Genomic DNA, 18162 nt, shown 5'->3' on the forward strand with positions numbered 1-18162 from the left:
AAAACCGGAAAAAGTTGTAGATGCCCTAATAAGCATCCTTTGTGAAATATTGCAATTACCTCAACAAGCCTTCATATGCATAATTGTAGTTGTTGTACTTTATAAATGACATTGATGCTTGTCTAGTTTTATATTTTATGAGCTATAATATTCAGTGAAAGATCTCATCATATTATTTTAAACTTATATAACGTAATTATCTTGAGACTAAGTTTTTGTTGATGTTGTTATTGTTGATCCGTTCAGTAACACAGAGTATGCTCATCCTGAATGTTGTAATAATGTGCATCTTTAAACCATTATAATCTTTATTTTCTCTCTCCTCAATCTCTCACATGGGAATTCTTTATTTGAGTTGTTATCATTTGACTAATTGAAGACTGATCGAAGAACTTAGCTAGCTAAGATAGTCAATTTCAGACATCAATACAAGACCAAAATGACCAATTTCAATCCCAAACTATCTACAATATGAACTACAAAACCATAAAGTCAATGCCTCTAACTAAAAATAGACATTTAGTCCATTTATTTCAAAACTCCATAATTGCATTGTCAATGACTATGAGTAATTGACTAATTGGTATTCCTTGCTGACTTCGTGGTTCAACCAAGCGAGATTACATAAACTTTGGTGTTAAACGGCACAAGATATCTAGTACGTGGCCTAGGTACTAGTTTGCCACCAAATGGCGGTCCAATTACGGACGTGTGTCCGTTATATCATAATATAGTGACATTTTAAACGGTAAAATAAAATGTTATTATGTCTCGATCTCATTTCGAAGTTAAATCCATTTACTGAAATTAATTGTCACATACAAGTATTATAATAACTTATGTGGACATCATCCAATTTAATACGTATATAAATCCAAGACTTAAGAGTAAATTTTTTGCATGCATAATTTTAGACTTTTATATATGAGGTACCAAAAAACGTAGTAATAAGTGATAATATAATAACCTAGGGTGTGAATGTGTGATGTAGCACAATCTTAATGAAAGAAAATTGATATGGTTGGATTTCTACACTCAAAAAATTTCAAATAAAAGAGTAACTATACGTAATGAGTTAATGACCGCATTGATTATTATTTCATTAGAATTCATTAGCATTCTTATCTAAGCCTCTAAGGTAAATAAAAAAAAAATGCATATGATTGCGCATGCAATGCCATTTCATATACGTAGTACTTCGTATATGATTGTCCAGCCCTTCACAATCCATCTATATATATAATTGAGATCATGTGAGAAAAATCAAATTAGATTACAAATATGAGTGCATACGAGAAAAATCTGAGAAGCACAAGTGTAACATGTAATAAAACATATTCATAAATCATGTCGTTCTTGTACATATACTCTGTATTTGTATAATGAGCATTGTATACTCGTCTTAGCTTTGTCCATAGTTCAAGAGTTGCGACTATGATGACATTTGTTTTGGAGTCTTTTTAACTTGAAAAAAAGAATAAATAAATACGCCATATTAAGTGATTGAGGACAAAGTTGGCCCTTATCTTTAGTAGCTTAATAATTTTGTTAGGGATAAAGTTGGTGACATTAAAAGAGGAGATCGAGGGGTAGTTTGAAGCCCTCACAAAATCCATTCTTTCATTTCCACAAAATGTTATGTCCCCAAAGTAGTGTTGAAAATGGACGTAAAGTGTCTATCTAAATTAATTTGGAGAATGAAATGAGATTATACTGTATTAAAGCCTAAAGGTGGTTATAAGTTGGTACATTATTTTGTAGGGCAGTTTTATTGACATGCATCAAATGAAGCTAAATAAACAATATTATTTGTACGGTCACTTAGCTAGCTAGCTAAGCTAGGTGGTGCCCTCAAAGTTCATATGATCTGATTTTCATGTTATATTATCGATAGATGTTCTAAGAATAACTAATGCAATGTTGCAGTGGCTTCTGAAATTAGATTTAATGTGTCACTTTAGACCGTTAGAATGTTATACGAGTACGAAGTATATGTGAAATTTATTGAGCTGAGCTGAATTGAACTTAACTAAACTAAAGTTAACTTATTAGAGCTAAACTGAACTGAACTGAAAATAATCATATAAGAACATGCCCTTAGTCAAACAAATTGGTTCAATTGGTAAGTTTCTTACCTCACATCGTATGGGTTTGGAGTTTGAATCCTACCAAGTGAGGACACTTGAGAAGTTGGAACTTGGGAGTAGGGATTCCCTTAACCTCTCCTCTACTGTACTCGTAACTCGTAAGTGTCTGGTTTGCATTTATTGGACCGAAAAAACCGTGAGGGTTCAAGTCCAGTATAGGTCCTTATTATTTAAAAAAAATGTAATATGTATATTTGGACATAAATCAACACAGGGATTTGAATAAAAAAAATTTACATCTACAACAAAAACGAGTACGTACTCCCACACTAAAAATATTTTATTGAGACAGAGAAAATTTCCGGTCAAAATTCAATTTAGCTCGTTAATTTAATCTAATGCTTGAATAAACATTATTATATAGACTATATGCCCGGATGTAAAGTGCACTCAAGATTACGATCATTTGATGATTGAATGAGAAGTAATCATCAAATTGAGTAATAAATATACTTAGATACATCTTGCATGAGAGTGCAAAGGAGAATCCCCTAACATTGAAATCATGCATTTAAAGCAATAATTGAGAAAATGAGAACCTTCCTACACAATATCTCCATCTAGTTCAATTTAGCAAGCATTACTAGATGTGTCAAAATCACATCCGATTTAACTCAAAATCGAGCCGAAAAAAAATCCAATTAAGATTTTAATTCGCGTGGACACAAAAAATTTAGCATGACTTAAGTTTAAAAACAAACCTGATCCGAACCGACCTTACCGAACCCGATCCAGACATCTAAATTAACACCTCTAGGTATTGTTGGACTTAAACATAACCAGTATATTGAGACATGTGTTTGTCTGTATAATGTACGGCTATGCTACTGTTACTTTCTATTTAAGATGCTTATTTTTCAGTTTATTGAGACACTATATCGTATTATACATGCATGGTACACTAAAAAAATGTACAAGAGGGTGTTAAAATCCGTAATTAACCTCTTGGGTCAAATCCATGTAATGCTCCATCTCATTTAAAAAATTTATTGGTGTTATAAATATTGAGTAGAATATTAAAGAACGAAAGAAGTATAATAAAGGAGAGAGTTCCTTTTTGGTAGTCTTGATGGTTTGAATTCGTCCGGCTTAGGCATCAACTATTCTTTCTTCACTTAATAACGCAAGAATTTTATGCAGGACCATATCACTAACATTTAGGGACAATAAAAATAAAGAAAGTGATGTTTGTTCCTGAAGATTGATATGTTACCAATAAGTTACTAGTTTCTCACTTTCTTTTGTTCTTTGGAATAGAAAAAAGGATTATAAAATGATAAGATAGTAACACAAAGTGTGCCTCTTTATTTTTTTGTCTACAAAAACGTAAATTACACTGATTTATCACATACACATTCAGATTAGATGATAATTAATCTCTATTTTATTATTTTTTAGATTATTATGGAACATTAATCTACTTCATTCATCCTTATAATGGTTATCTAGTTTGAGTGTACTTCAAGGTTGGATAGGCCGGGTTTATTATAATCGAGTCAGTTATAAAGTTAAAACCAAGGTTAAATTAAAACCTGTTAAACCTTTCTTGTTGTATGATCAAATAACGAAACCTAAACGCTTTTAGATTATATTAATAAACGATGGGATTAATCCATAACTTCGCTTTATATGATTAGAATCACTAATTACTGTTAAGATTTTGAAGACAATTCTAGATACTAAAACAGAACTTGCACAAATACACTTTTTAAAGTGACAAAAATATAATAAAGCAAAAGTTTCCTACTGTAATACTGTGATACTGTGATAATGCCACTAGCTATATACCTTACCCCTTGTAGGATGAAATCTTATACTATGAAAAACTCTCTCATCTTATTTTAGCAATCATTTTGTTTTCTTAAACAGCAACCCAATTTTAATTAAAAGAAGCAGAGCATAGATACCATACCTACATGTCACTTAATAAACTTGGTACATAGGTCATAGTCACTGGTCGATGGCCTTGAGCTACCTCTACGGTGAAAGTTTTCACATAGAGTCCTCATCCTCTTTAGAGCAAGACGTCCTCATTAAGAAGATCCTTATCATGCATGATCCAGATGGACGCGAACTTGATTCAGAGATGTTGCTTCGAGTTATTGAAACAATCATGCATCGCGCTACTGCATCACAAGTAAATTTTAGCTCTCTTATAGCACCTGCTTATTTTGGGATTAAGGCTTTGTTGTTGTTGTTGTAATAGTAGTATAAATAACACCTGCTTGCCAAATTATTTAGGTGTCCACTAAATTAGTTTAAGTCTTTTGCTGCCACACATTTGTTTCAATGATGTAACAACAAACATTTAACATTAAAATTGAATAAGCATAAATGTTAAGTCCATCACCCAAAAGACATACAGATAGAGCGAAAAAAGCTGAAAACAAAAAAATTGATACATTAATAAATTAAGCCTGGTGTCATGGCAGGTGTTTGTTCAGCAGCAGGACCCCCTTGATCTAAGCACCGCGGTAGAAGAATCACAAGATCTACTAGAAGACTCGATATATAAGATATCAAGCGAGGTTTATCTCTTCAAACTCAGGACTGAACTTTACTTCCTACGTCCCAAAATGAACTCTGCAATTTCCATTTAGGGGTGTTGCAAAAAGAACTATTCATAATCTTTGAGCTAATCCCTAGTGTGAAGTTCAATTTGGGACGAAGAAAATCCTGTTATTTGGTGATTGATGTGGTGAATATACAAAATGACAGATACTCTGCAAGTGCTATGGAGATGAAAATGTGCACGAAAGAACATTAAGCGTGTTTGACTTACTTGGGAAATATAGATGGGATGCAAAACTGCTTCTAGCTCTTTCAGCTTTAGCAACAGTCTTTGGTGAATTCTGGATCATAATGCAGTCACAGAACAAGAACCTGTTAGCTGCGTCGATTGCATTACTTAAGCATTTTCCAGACAGCAACATTTTTGAGCCAATCTTTAAAGCATTGACCTCATTAGTTAAAACAATGGTAGAAGTCATTAGGCGTGTTTCACAGTTTGAAGGTCTACCAATAACCTATGTAGAACTGCAGGATGATACTGTAACTACTACAAAATCGTTAATGTATGTTGCTGCTTATTGGATCATCAGGAGTATTATTGTCAGCATTTCTATCGTTACAAATTTGAGAGCCATCGAAGATGATCAAGTGCACCCTCTTTCCTTTCAGTTATGCAGTTCATATTTATTTCTACCAGTGCTTATATTTTCAAGTTTTGCAATAAGAATATACAGAAAAAATATTCTATGCCAAACTTATGAATAAGGAGACTGACTGTTAAACCGGATTTTTTGACTTCAGGGATCCATATTCAATATCAAGTGCTGTATGGGAGATTGTAAGTTTAAGAAGCAAGATTAACGGCATTGGCTCTCAGCTTAGAACACAGGTAGACGCCTGCCAGCAACAGACAGGTATGTAAATTAGTAAATACGAGTATAAAATAGTCTCTAAAATATATTTAGTAAAAAATTTAAACTTGTACTGTGACAACTAAATCCAGACCGAGGTAGTATTCTTATCTTAACAACTATTGGTTCATTATCTGGCTCAAAATGCAGAGCAGAAGATGCACAGGAAGCTCATGAATACATTACAGGAGCCGGACATTGACAACCAAGAAACCCTTCGGATGTTATTTGGACTGAGGAATGACTTGCCGCTAAAGCAATCATCTATGCAAGCAAAGGTTTCCTGACTTTAAATCACTATTCCCAAAATTTCAGCAAAGAAAAATACATTATTTTTGTTACTTAGACTTGTTGGTGATCTATATTCTATGTAGCCCAAGTAAACCAAGAATATATGACCACATTAGATTGAGCTTAATAATGAAACCTATCATGCATACTAATCCAAATTGAGATTCAGAGTATTCAGCAGATATCACAAACATCATACAGAGTAACAATTTCTTATGAATGAAAAGAATTAAAAGATTACTAATCATAATTTTTGTTTATTAACAAGAAAAGGTTTGGAGAACTACATCAAAATTTTCCTGATAATCTGAGGATAACTTAATTTAATTTTAACGAAAGACTAACTGCCATATAATCTGTTTTTGCTGTTAAGAGGATAACTTGTCCTCCATTCTTGTACTTACTGCAACTTGATCAGAGTCAATAAAATATCAATTATTTTCCAAGGAGATTTCAACAGGTTTTTACCTTCTTGTGACAGGTTGGAATCACCTCACTGAAGAACAATGTGGTTGTTCTGCTGATTTCAAAACCAGAACTCCTGCCTGTGCATGAATTGTTTTTACTGGTTCAGCAGACATATGATCATCCTCTCCATGATAAGCAAGATAGAAGCTATGATATCCTGTGGGTCCCCATATCAACTTCCGAGAATTGGAGCAACAATGAAGTCACCATATTCAATGTTATATCAAACTCCTTGCCTTGGTACTCAATTCGACAACCATGGTTACTCAGCTCAGCAACAATCTACTATGCAAAAGAGGAATGGAAATTCGACGAAAGGCCCATTATGGTTGCCTTGGACCCTACAGGTATGATAACTAACTTCGATGCTGCTGACATGGTATGGATTTGGGGTGCCAAAGCATACCCCTTTTCAGCCTCAAGAGAAAAGGACATGTGGAGCACAGAGAAATGGAACCTGAGACTCTTACTTGACAGTATTGACCCTTTGTTCACCATGTGGGTATGATCTTTGCTCTGAAATTTTGAACTCTGTTCTGATATAATTGCTGTAAACTTGAACACTGAGTCACTGACTGTGATTTCATAATAATGTCAGGTAGAAAAAGAAAGAACAATTTGCATTTACGGAAGCAGTAAGCTCGAGTGGGTAAGACAGTTTAGTGCAGAAATTAAAGATATTCAAAGCTTAGCTGCACAACTTGAGGTGATTTATGTTGGTAAGACAAATCAAGGTGTTCTAGTAAGCAACATAGTCTCTTCCATAGAAAAAGAGAAGCTAAGTCACACTCTTACTGTGTCCAAGATATCTTTGTTTTGGAAGCGCCTTGAAAGTATCAGACGATCAAAACTCAGGCTCCAACAGACCTCTGACACTGATAATATTCTAAGAGAGGTAAAAGAATTGCTAGATACCTGTAAAGATGATAACGATGAAGATTGGGTGATCTTTGGTAGGGGTTCTTCAGCAGATATTGTAAAGCTTCATGGTAATGAATGGACTCAGTTCTTGAGTAAATACTCGACATGGAAAAAGTATCTGCCAGAAATTGGTTTGGTAGATGCAATTAGACTTTCTCAGGAACCTCCCCCAACTGAGCCATGCTCCCACTCAAATATGATAAGATATAATAAAGAGCTAATGGAAGAAACTGTCATTTGTAAGAAGTGCAAGCGTCCAATGGAGAAGCTAATTGCCTATGATGTAGTGTAGGTTTTCCAAATAAGAATAATAGACTTTCTAACTGTTGTTTAAGTAACAATAAATGCAACTCCGTGTTTAGGAAGATGTAGCTAATAAAAATCCAACTCCATATTGCTTAAGGTTTATTCAGTTCAATCTCTTGTCAAATGTTTATTGTCTCTTGAAACATAGCTAGCTAACTAAAAATAATCCCCGCAAATTCGATGAAGGTAGAATAGTACCAAGCTGTTTCAAAGGGCAGCAACAAAGCCAATGCACAGTAAAATTTCTAATTTTGCTTAGGTAATAGCTAAAAAAATACCTGGTAATTTAGTGGATATTGTAGACAGCACAGTCCAGGTTTTTCCTGCTTCAGCAGTACAGCTGATGCATTCTTCATCCGCCTTTCTTCTGATAAAGTGGTGATCATGCCATCAGTAATAATTGGTGCATGAAACAAAATAACAAGCATGCTTAATGATGCACTTTTCTAATAGAACTATGGATGTCACAGATCATGTAATAAGATCCATTTTTTGAGACAATGATTTAGACCAGCAATAATTTAAAAACATTGATATATTTCATCACATACATGGACCTTTTAATAGGACTGCCACTAAATAGTACTCGTACTTGTATATCAGTTCATCCTCGGATTATAGTAACATTGAACAGGGATTTTGTAAATACTAGCAAAGATATAGTTTGAATGATCCTAAGGCTGTTTTTTTTAATCAGTAAAAAGCTACAGCATAATAAACATCAAAAGGGCAAGCAAGCATGAGGTTTCAGAAAGCATTGAGATCCTTGTAGCAGCTGAGGCAGGGTAGATGATTCTCAGGGAGCGGATTTTTAGTTCGCTCTGATCTCAAGGACTACTTTAAGTAATTTTCAGCAAAACTAGAAACATTTTTGGTGTTACTTACAAAAACAGATGGACATGTTGGGTGAAATATGCTAGGATGGGAAAATCTTCTCTGCAGTTCACCTATGTTACATGTATTCTACCAAATTTACTTCTAAAATGGAGATAAATCACCACCATATAAAAAAAAGAGTTAGCCTCAATAAATTAGTTATCTCTGAATATTCGACACTAACACTGGGCAAGCCAGTGGTTATGGAACAGGATAGGCATGTTATACTGCAATTTAAGAAGCAGTAAAATATTAATATGCAAAGCTGACTTTTAAGTGTACATATTATATCAATATATCATAATTAGAAGCATAATACACTAGCTTTAGAGATTGATCCTCGACATAGGGAATTCTCTTTTCAGTTATCTTCTCAGCTTTTTCTATAACCTAACTACATATAGCATGCTCATAACAAAAGTAACGCACTAAAATTGTGTACTTATTATGATCAAAAGAATGTTTTCCGATTATGCGTCTCCTAAGAGGAAAGGGTTGCTGCTTTTTGAGATTCTAGAGTCATATTACAAGAAATATGCTGAAAAACCTATAAGAAGTCTTTCATTCAGGCAAAATATAATACAATAAAATTATGTGATAGTTGTGACCAGTTAAGATTTCAGAATAAAGAATCCCAGATTTCTCAGACAGTTTAGCCATCAAAATACCCATTACATAAAAAGAGGAAAAATGAGAATTCAAGAAGACGAATCGATCTCAGGCAGTAATAGTACCAAAACCATTCAAGTTTCTTAGCATAAGAATCTTTAGACTATCTATATTCAAAGAAAGGACAACTTACAAAGCCAGTCAAGTTCTTTTCCTAAAATTCTTAACCTTGCCAGTTGATCAAAACTTTTGACCCTGTTACAAGCAAGGTAGTAGGTTCATTTGACCTTTATTCCAAAAACTAACCATCGGATGAAACTATAAAAGGTATAGAAGGAGAAATATAAAATCAGCAGCTCATTTATTAAAATCCAAATTTACCAAAACAATGGCAAGTTCTACTGCACCTGGCAGGAAACATCGGTTCAGAGGTGATAGACATTTGTTCTCGGCTTCTGATGACACAACAATGCTGAACCAACTTCGAGCCACACATGCCCCTGATGGCCGTGACATTGATGTGAAACCTTTACTTCACATCATTGAGGACATCTTTTACCGTGCTGCACCCACTGTCCCTGGCTCTACTCAGGTACAGAATCCCATACTATGCAACTCCATATATAATATTATCTGTGATACACATAAAGTTGGCTGCTTTGATTATAGAAATGTCTGCAATTGAACATGTAACAGGGAGATCAAGCACACATGGATGCTCTAGATGACAAGGCATTCCAAGCTGGTTATGGAGAGCTGATAGAACTATTGGCATTCACCATAAACAAAATCTCTAACGAGGTTAGTTATAATCTCAGAAGCTGTTTAACTAGAAACAAGAAAATCTCATATATTATGAAGATAACGAAAAGAGCAGCATATAGCAGTGTATTAAAACTATACCTTTATGTAAAAACATAGAGGATCCATATTGTCATTTCGATTAAGTGTTAGTATCAGAAGAAGATATTTGCAATGACATCAAACAGTGGGTCTGCTCTTATAAAAACAAACTAGAATAAGACATCAACCAATAGGGATTAACCTGATATGGAGTGAAATTCTTATTACAGATAATTTGCAAATGTTCTGGAAGTGGAGATGCACATACAACAACTCTGTCAATATTCAACATGGTCTCAAGCTACTCTTGGGATGCAAAAGTGGTCCTTGCTCTTGCAGCCTTTGCTACGTATTATGGTGATTTCTGGTTAATTGCCCAGCTCTACACTGTAAACTCATTGGCAAAATCTGTTGCAATCCTTAAGCAACTTCCTGAGATAATGGAGCACCCAGATAGCCTCAAACCCAAGTTTGAAGCAATTGGCAATTTAATCAGAGCCATGGTAAACGTTACCAAATGTATCGTGGAATTCAAGGAGCTCCCACCACAGTACATAACTGCAGATACACCGGTATATGAAAGTGCTGATGCTTTGATCCCGACAGCTGCTTACTGGATCATCAGGAGTATACTGGCCTGTGCATCACAAATTGCGGGTCTAATTAGCATGAGTAACGAGTATGTGATCCTCCCCTTGCTTTTTATGAGTCCAATCTGTAACAACTCGATCATTATTTGAACATCTCTTAAGCTTTTATTTTAAGGAACATGCTAATTTATGCTCTCTTATAGGATGAATAATTTGAGTAAACCTACCATATTATCACTAATACAAGACATCTTAGTTCATAATATTAGCTATGATGCTTATAAGCCATCATTGAAAAATCTATGAAGAGAACTAACATGCAGATAAACTATTCAAGAAGTGATAAACAAGTCAGCAGATATTTTAACTTAAAACAAAATTTTGTTACTAAATTCATACTTCACAGTTTTTGTTTTATCTATTTTAGATTTTCATCTTGAAACTTCACAAGCAGTTAATATGCTAAAATAATGCTTGGATACAATCAGGTATATATCATCAACAACAGAGGCTTGGGAGCTGTCAAGCTTAGCTCATAAGGTCAGCAGCATATATGAACATCTACGAAAGCAGCTAGATCTCTGCTACCAACACATTGGTAAGCTAAAGCTACATGCAATATGTAGCAGACATTACCTTTCACCAATTATTGAGATATATGTATTGAAATAATCACAATGCACATAACAATAATGTATACTCTATGTACATATTATGCTTGTATTCTGCAAGACTAATTAAATTTTCTTGTGTAATGCAGATGAAAAGAAACATATAGAAGCATACCAGCTGCTTATTCGCACATTTGAGACACCCCATCTTGACAACATGAAAATTCTCAGGCTTCTGATTTATTACAAGGACGATCAACTGCCCCTTTGGGATGGTTCAGGAAACAAAAGGGTTTGTTTACTGTTTACTCCTCTGCTCCTGTCTGTTGTTGCTATAGCTAAATTTTATTTTACACAAAAGATCGAGAAGTTTATGATTAAGGTTAAGAATTGAGCAGTTTATAACTGCAAATAAAATAGCTTAGCATTGACAAAAACACATTCTCATACAGGTAAGCATAGATGTATTGAGGAGAAGAAATGTTCTACTACTAATTACAGACCTGCAGTTTTCTCATGAAGAACTTTCAATTCTTGATCAAATGTACCAAGAATCAAGGCAACACCCAGCAAGGGTGGAAAGTCAATATGAAGTAGTGTGGCTCCCGGTGGTCGACAAATCTTCCCCTTGGGATGATAAAAAACAAGAACAGTTTAAAACTCTACAATCAGTGATGCCTTGGTACACTGTTTATCACCCTTCAATGATTGACCCTGCAGTTCTTAGGTATATAAAGGAGGTGTGGCACTTCAGCAAGAAGCCCATGCTTGTCGTCCTTGATCCACAAGGTCGAGTCACTAACCCCAATGCTCTATACATGATGTGGATTTGGGGGAGTCTGGCATTTCCTTTCACTAGAACAAGGGAAGAAGCTCTTTGGGCAGAAGAGAAATGGAGGCTCGATTTGTTGGCAGACGCCATTGAACCAATGATCTTCCAATGGGTATGACAGTCCTATGCTTCCTTTTCTTAAATCCTTGTTTTATCATTGTTTATAATAATGCATACATTATAGTTCTATAGTGTACAAGCAAAACATCAATTTACAGATATATGACATGATTAACCAGCATCTGTTATGCATATACAAGTGCATCATTTATCAAACAGATAAAAATGTAATATAAAAGTGTAGCGAATAGTCAATGTTGTAAGAGCATGAAGTCTTGTTTTTTAATCAGCTCATGAGTGTACTTTGTAACAGATGCAAGACCAGAAATATATATGTATGTACGGAGGAGAAGACCTGGAGTGGATACAGAAATTTACCGCCAAACTACATAATACTGCACAAGCTGCTCAAATTTCACTCGAGATGTTATATGTTGGTAAAAGCAACCTCAAGGAAAAAATCCGTAAGATCAATGATGAGATTACTGCTCAGGGCTTGAGCCATGTACTGCCTGATGTAACTCTAGTGTGGTACTTCTGGGTGCGGCTAGAGAGCATGTGGCACTCCAAGGTACAACAAGGAAAGACGGTGCAGGATGACCCCATTATGCAAGAGATAGTTACAATGATGAGCTTCGATGCAGGTGATCAAGGGTGGGCTTTGATCAGCAGGGGGGCGACAGAGATGACCAAAGCCAAGGGTGAGACCATCATGATGTGCTTGGATAAATTTGAAGAATGGAAAGAAGATGTCCCGGTGAAAGGCTTTGTGCAAGCAATAACCGATTATTTGCAAAGAAACCAAACACCACACCACTGCAACCGTCTCATTCTACCAGGCACAACTGGGAGCGTTCCAGACAAGGTTGTTTGTGCAGAATGTGGCCGTGCCATGGAGAAATTTATCATGTATCGCTGCTGTACTGACTAAGAAATCTCGTCACTCTTCCACAATAAGAAACATAGCACAAGAATAAATTGAACCTAACCATATTTCCATTATAACTTGTCATTTGTTGTAAATCTAGTACTAATACAGTTTGTAACTTAGTAACGCTTGAATCTTTGATGTAGCAACACAGCTGATATAGTTTGATGTAAATTAGAGAGTTGCAAGAAGATAAGAATGAATTAATGTCTCAATAAATTCCGAGTTTTCGATGTAGTAGTTTGTTTAACCAACTTTAATCTTCTTCATACATTATACATTCAAGTTTTCAAGAGTCCAAAATTAAAGTCCAAAGTCCAGTATTCCTCAACCAAGTCTATGTATCGCTTAAACCTTGAACATTTCTATTCGCCACACAAGTGCAATGAACAAAAATGTGAAACCCTATAATTTACAAAATTTAATTCTATGTTTACCAAATTTAAAGAAATACACATTTTGTAATATTATTTTATTAAGTTCAATTCAACTTCAATAACATCAAATCCAACATCTTAAAACATCATTAAGAAGTTTTAAATGTACCAAACCAAGTTCAAAACTTTCAAGAATATTCACAAGATTACAGATTCAAAAAAACAAGTTTTGAACATGAAAAAAAAAACTTATTTGCATCCAAAAACATGAATTTCAATTCAATTTAATCAGAATCAAATGTATTAAAATTGTAAGTATCGAAAATGTACCAGTAGACAGGTAACGCGATGAAAGTAAAGAGATTAATAGATTACTCCATTCATCGAGCTGTTTAAGACTGGCAATTTTAATCAATTTATGCTTCGGAAACTAGAACACTTCTCATTTACAGGGAGAGAGTTCACCATATGAAGCAACAATAAATTCAATTTTAATTACAAAATTAAATGTCACAAATTCGAACTTCAAAATGCAAACTACGAATCGAGAATTTAATCGCAGTTGCAAAAGATTTGAAAAAAATCAAATCGAAGTTGAAATTGCAGAATTATTAATATATGCTCCCCTTGACACGTTCATCGGAATCGAAAAAAGCCGATTAACGCAACGCCTCGTGAAGCAATTTAAAGAAAATTGATGAATAACAATATAAAATGCAGGAAAATGTTGATTGAAAATGATGAGAAACAAAAAAAGAGGGAGGTTGAAGACGATGAATTAGGGTTTCTTTGAATAGGTTGAAGACGATTTGGGAAAAGGAAGATTGATTTGGGGTTTTATAACAGAGGTTGGAAATAAGGGTTCTTGGAGCCTTCGAGGACGATGGAAAATTATGGGCCTTCTTTCAAGATCACGGCCCAATCTTCAAAGTGAACGACCAATTTTTTTGTAAGGGGCCTAGCCGCCTTGGGGAGTCAACGTAAACGATGGGAACATCATAAACTAGTTATTTTCGGAGATGGAGGGATAGCTCAAGTGGTGAGAGTTTTTCTTCCGGTTTTAAAGAATTTTGGGATCGATTTTCACCCCGTTTTTGTGCCTTTCAAACACCAAAAAAAATAGTTAGTTATGTGCGATGCTTTTATTTTATTTTTTTTATTTTTCCCTACTCAGTATCGAGACCCGGAATTAAAACCAGTATTAACCACGTCTTAAATTTAGCTTATTATATAAATGAACCCCACCTCCTTTATTAAATCTTATATTTATTTATTCTTCTTTAAAAAAAATGACAAGTTTTTCCAAGCAAATTAAAGCTAATTTGTTTGGCCAAACTAATTACATTTTCTAACTCCAATAGTCAAGCTAGTAAGTAGGGATTATTTAATATTACAATCAAGTCTCTATCTACAACCATTGGAGTTATAGCCTGTTCTCATTTATTGAATTGAATTGAATATTTTATGAGAGAATGAAATTAGGAACTGAACTGAATATTTTATGACAGAATGAAATTAGGAAATGAACTGAATATTTTATGAGAAAAGGAAATTAGGAACTAAACTAAATAGAACTTAAGCTGAAGTGAACAACCATTAATACTATTATTCAAACACTATTAATAAGAGTTATTTTAAACTTTTAAAAAGGTAAAAAAAAGGAAGAGAAGAATTTTACTGAATCTATACCTCATGTAAAGGATAAGGAAATCCCCACTAAAATAATAGTAGTTGAATTTGATTTCATGATTTATAAGCTACAAGGTTAAACCTTTTACCTAAATACCATTTTTTGTTAACCTTATTTTTACTTATTAAACAATAAATAAGTTCACATTAGATTCTCGCTAAATATATTTTATTTTATAATGAAAAACAAAATAAATTATAAATACACATGATTACAAATTTAACAAGACCCCAACTAATGTATTTTTCCTTTATAGATTATCTTACACATAAGGTCAAAGTTTGGTCAAATCCGACAACCAAATTAGATCAGATAAGTAAACATATGGTAAACTAAACAAACCCTAAATCAAACATTATTTAATAATGGATGACACATAATTTGTTAATAATTGAGAATGGCATAGACCATGTAGTTAATAACTTGAATATGCATGCTTAGTATTGAAATGATACATTTCCAAACTCTTGTATTGAAATTCGTCTACATTATTATGTTTTTAGCTCAATTTCATTTCCCACTATTTTTAGGGTTCAAATCTTGCCAATTCAATCAAAGGTGTTTGGAAGACAAAAGTGGTAATCCTTACCATTACAACCCCCCCCCCCCCACCAAAGTAGGGGTGTTCAAAAAAACCCGACCCGATTTCCCGATGACTCGGTAAATACCCGACAGGAAATTTGGGGAAAAATGCTATTTTTTCGGGACGGATACCCGACCCGGGAAAAATGCTTGTTATTCGGGTCGGGACATGGGCCGCATTTTATAATTCACGGGTACCCAAATTCTTCGAAATAAATTAATATTAAAAAAATCGCTACTAAGCCCAGCCCACAATCCCCACATGCCCCTTCTGTTTTAAAACAAAATTAGGGTACGGTTCCTTCCTCACAAGTCACAATCGCCACTCTCTCTCTTCCCCTCTCTCTCTCTCTCTCTCTTCCTGCCTATCTCTCTCTTCCTTTCCGAGCTTCCTCTCTGTTCCTGCTTCTCTGTCTTTCTTCCTTCCTTCTTATTCCTTGAGTTCCTTCTCTGTTCATCCTACTTCTTTATATATTCTCAAACTATCAAACCTCTTCTCATCAACCGCCTTCTCAACCGCTACTTTGCCCACCTCCGTCTGAGGCTCGCTGCTGCTTCGCCTAACTGCGTCGTCGGTGGTCGCTGCGTGCTACTTCGCCCAACAATGTCGCGGTGGTCATTGCGTTGGAGTGTGTTCTATGTTTCAAGTTGCAACTGTTGCAAGACTTGCAACAGTACCTTGGGAGCTAATTAATTACAATTTCTAATTATATTTTCTTATATAATTAACTGTTGCAAGACTTGCAATTTCTAATTATATATTTTTTTCTTCTAATTCTTTGTATGTTTCAAATTTTATTATTATTATTGAAACAAAGCTTTGTGTAATTGGTTATTTTGTATCTTGGTTGTTCGATTGTGTGGAGTTTGGATAGTAGATCTAAATTGTTTTTCAATTTTTTACCTTTTGGGTGCAAATTAATTACAATCATTAAAAAATCCGGGTACCCTATGTCCCGACCCGAATAATTCGGGTACCAAGATATTCGGGTCGGCACATGGTGACATGGGACTAATAAATAAGTACCCCAAACTCTGGGTACCCGGTTACCCGAAAACCTGGGGTACCCGGATTTGAACACCCCAACCCCCAAGCCAATTCCAGCACTCAACTCTTAAATTTTGGACCAATGAATAATGAGGGTTGTAGTCTAAATTACTCTTGTCGTTAAATAAAATATGCATGGTATAATAATTACAACCTTTCATGATAGATAAGGTGAATGCTAGACTTTCCTCATGGATTTCGAAATCACTCTCATAGGCAAGCAAATTGGTGCTCTTAAATGGTATCCTCTCAACCCTTTTCATTCATGTGTTCTCAATTTTCTTGGTAGCGAAGAAGATTACAGACACCCTTGATTCCCTATTTAAGATAATCTTCTAGCCTTCTAGGCATCTAAGGGTAATGACATATCCATCCATTGGAGAAACAAACATCTCCTAGAGCTTCCTCGAGGAAAGGGTGGATTAGGAATACAAAATATGGGAATGTTCAACAGTGACCTTTTGTACAAGTACGGTTGGAGATGATAGAATAACCTATCTAGCCTGCTTAGTATGATATATAATATATATGGGGATAAATACAAGCAATTGCCAGCCTCCAATTAGGAGGAAGGCGAATGATTAGATAAGATGCTTCGAGGATGCATGGTTACGGGGCTACAAGGGTATCGTTCGTGTGGCAACACAAATGAAAAAGCACACGCACCATTCGAAAAGCAAGGCAAAGGGAGTCAAATAGATGCTTCGAGGATGCATAGGTACAAGGACGACCCCCAGCAGCTAAGGGTGATGCCTTGGACATGGACAGATAAGGGATTCAATTGGAACTCTAGCTGAGAAGTCATGGATCCATGTTTTAATAAGAGAGGATGGACTGAGGTTTGAATGAATAAACTCCCTGTGTTTCAGGCTTTTGGGCCATCTGGAATAAGGTTATTTTTCGAAATATGAATCTGGATCTGGCTGCACTAATGGAGACTAAGATTTGGTGGGAAAAAACATATGCTGAAGCAGTGGCACTGAGCAGAACGAAAGGAAACAACAACTGTCAAACAGGGTAAAGACCCCTCTTCATCGACCTGTGGCAAGAATCGGTAGGGTGTGTTCGAGTTATCGTTCATGCGGATGGGGCATGAAATAAGAGCAAAGCACGTGCAAGAATTCCTAGAATCCATACTAGATGAAGCTGCAGAGAAGTTGCTTGAGGGACCATCGTCGAGAAAGACAGGCTATCAGTCTTATGTGAATCATTGCATCCATGCAGTTAAAGGTATTCTTGTGGCGATGGATACTACAAAAAAAAAATCATTATAGCATCAACTAAAATTTGTTGCTATTCACCAAAAATCCGTTGCCAACTCTATTTAGCAACGAGTTGGAAACAAAAATTTGTTGTTGCTAAAAGGCTTGTTGCCATAGGATTTTGGATACCAGTTTCAAAGCAATTTTGTTGCAATATTGCATCAATTTTAATTTAGTTTCCATGATTGTTGCTGTTTTTGGTGCATTCGTTGCCAACTTTGGCAACAGATTACCATTAGTCGTTGCTAAAATTAGCAACAAATTATTAATCTTAGTTTCTAAAATAGCAACAAATTATT

The 18162-nt window shown here is 35.0% G+C and overlaps 2 protein-coding genes and 1 non-coding gene across 3 annotated transcripts; 2 read left to right on the forward strand and 1 right to left on the reverse strand.

Annotated features, from left to right (window-relative positions):
- The first annotated feature begins 3901 nt into the window (after positions 1–3901).
- LOC145636855 (protein SIEVE ELEMENT OCCLUSION C-like) lies at positions 3902–7689 on the forward strand. The gene is made up of 7 exons (XM_081688418.1): positions 3902–4284; positions 4580–4675; positions 4866–5326; positions 5460–5572; positions 5720–5847; positions 6342–6830; positions 6927–7689. Exons 1-7 carry the CDS (start codon positions 4108–4110, stop codon positions 7539–7541), a joined length of 2079 nt encoding a protein of 692 aa, XP_081544544.1. The 5' UTR covers positions 3902–4107; the 3' UTR covers positions 7542–7689.
- A 1702-nt stretch (positions 7690–9391) lies between these two features.
- LOC145640680 (protein SIEVE ELEMENT OCCLUSION B-like) lies at positions 9392–14072 on the forward strand. Its single transcript, XM_081691919.1, has 7 exons — positions 9392–9632; positions 9737–9841; positions 10114–10562; positions 10962–11071; positions 11234–11376; positions 11537–12028; positions 12290–14072. Exons 1-7 carry the CDS (start codon positions 9429–9431, stop codon positions 12905–12907), a joined length of 2121 nt encoding a protein of 706 aa, XP_081548045.1. The 5' UTR covers positions 9392–9428; the 3' UTR covers positions 12908–14072.
- LOC145566725 (small nucleolar RNA snoR137) lies at positions 13604–13759 on the reverse strand. Its single transcript, XR_014095481.1, has one exon. It is a non-coding gene; the product is annotated as a small nucleolar RNA snoR137 (small nucleolar RNA).
- Positions 14073–18162: the final 4090 nt, after the last annotated feature.

Source organism: Chenopodium album, chromosome 1 (genome assembly GCF_948465745.1).
Source record: "Chenopodium album chromosome 1, dcCheAlbu1.1, whole genome shotgun sequence".
NCBI lineage: Eukaryota > Viridiplantae > Streptophyta > Magnoliopsida > Caryophyllales > Amaranthaceae > Chenopodium > Chenopodium album.

What these genes read in the sequence shown, in the direction of transcription:
- LOC145640680 (XM_081691919.1), top strand. Translation starts at nt 9,429, where the DNA reads ATGGCAAGTTCTACTGCACCTGGCAGGAAACATCGGTTCAGAGGTGAT. An exon ending in CTGTCCCTGGCTCTACTCAG is followed by an intron (nt 9,633 to 9,736) that starts GTACAGAATCCC and finishes AACATGTAACAG; the next exon opens with GGAGATCAAGCACACATGGA. An exon ending in TCTCTGCTACCAACACATTG is followed by an intron (nt 11,072 to 11,233) that starts GTAAGCTAAAGC and finishes TGTGTAATGCAG; the next exon opens with ATGAAAAGAAACATATAGAA.
- LOC145636855 (XM_081688418.1), top strand. Translation starts at nt 4,108, where the DNA reads ATGGCCTTGAGCTACCTCTACGGTGAAAGTTTTCACATAGAGTCCTCA. An exon ending in AATCATCTATGCAAGCAAAG is followed by an intron (nt 5,848 to 6,341) that starts GTTTCCTGACTT and finishes TTCTTGTGACAG; the next exon opens with GTTGGAATCACCTCACTGAA. An exon ending in ACCCTTTGTTCACCATGTGG is followed by an intron (nt 6,831 to 6,926) that starts GTATGATCTTTG and finishes TAATAATGTCAG; the next exon opens with GTAGAAAAAGAAAGAACAAT.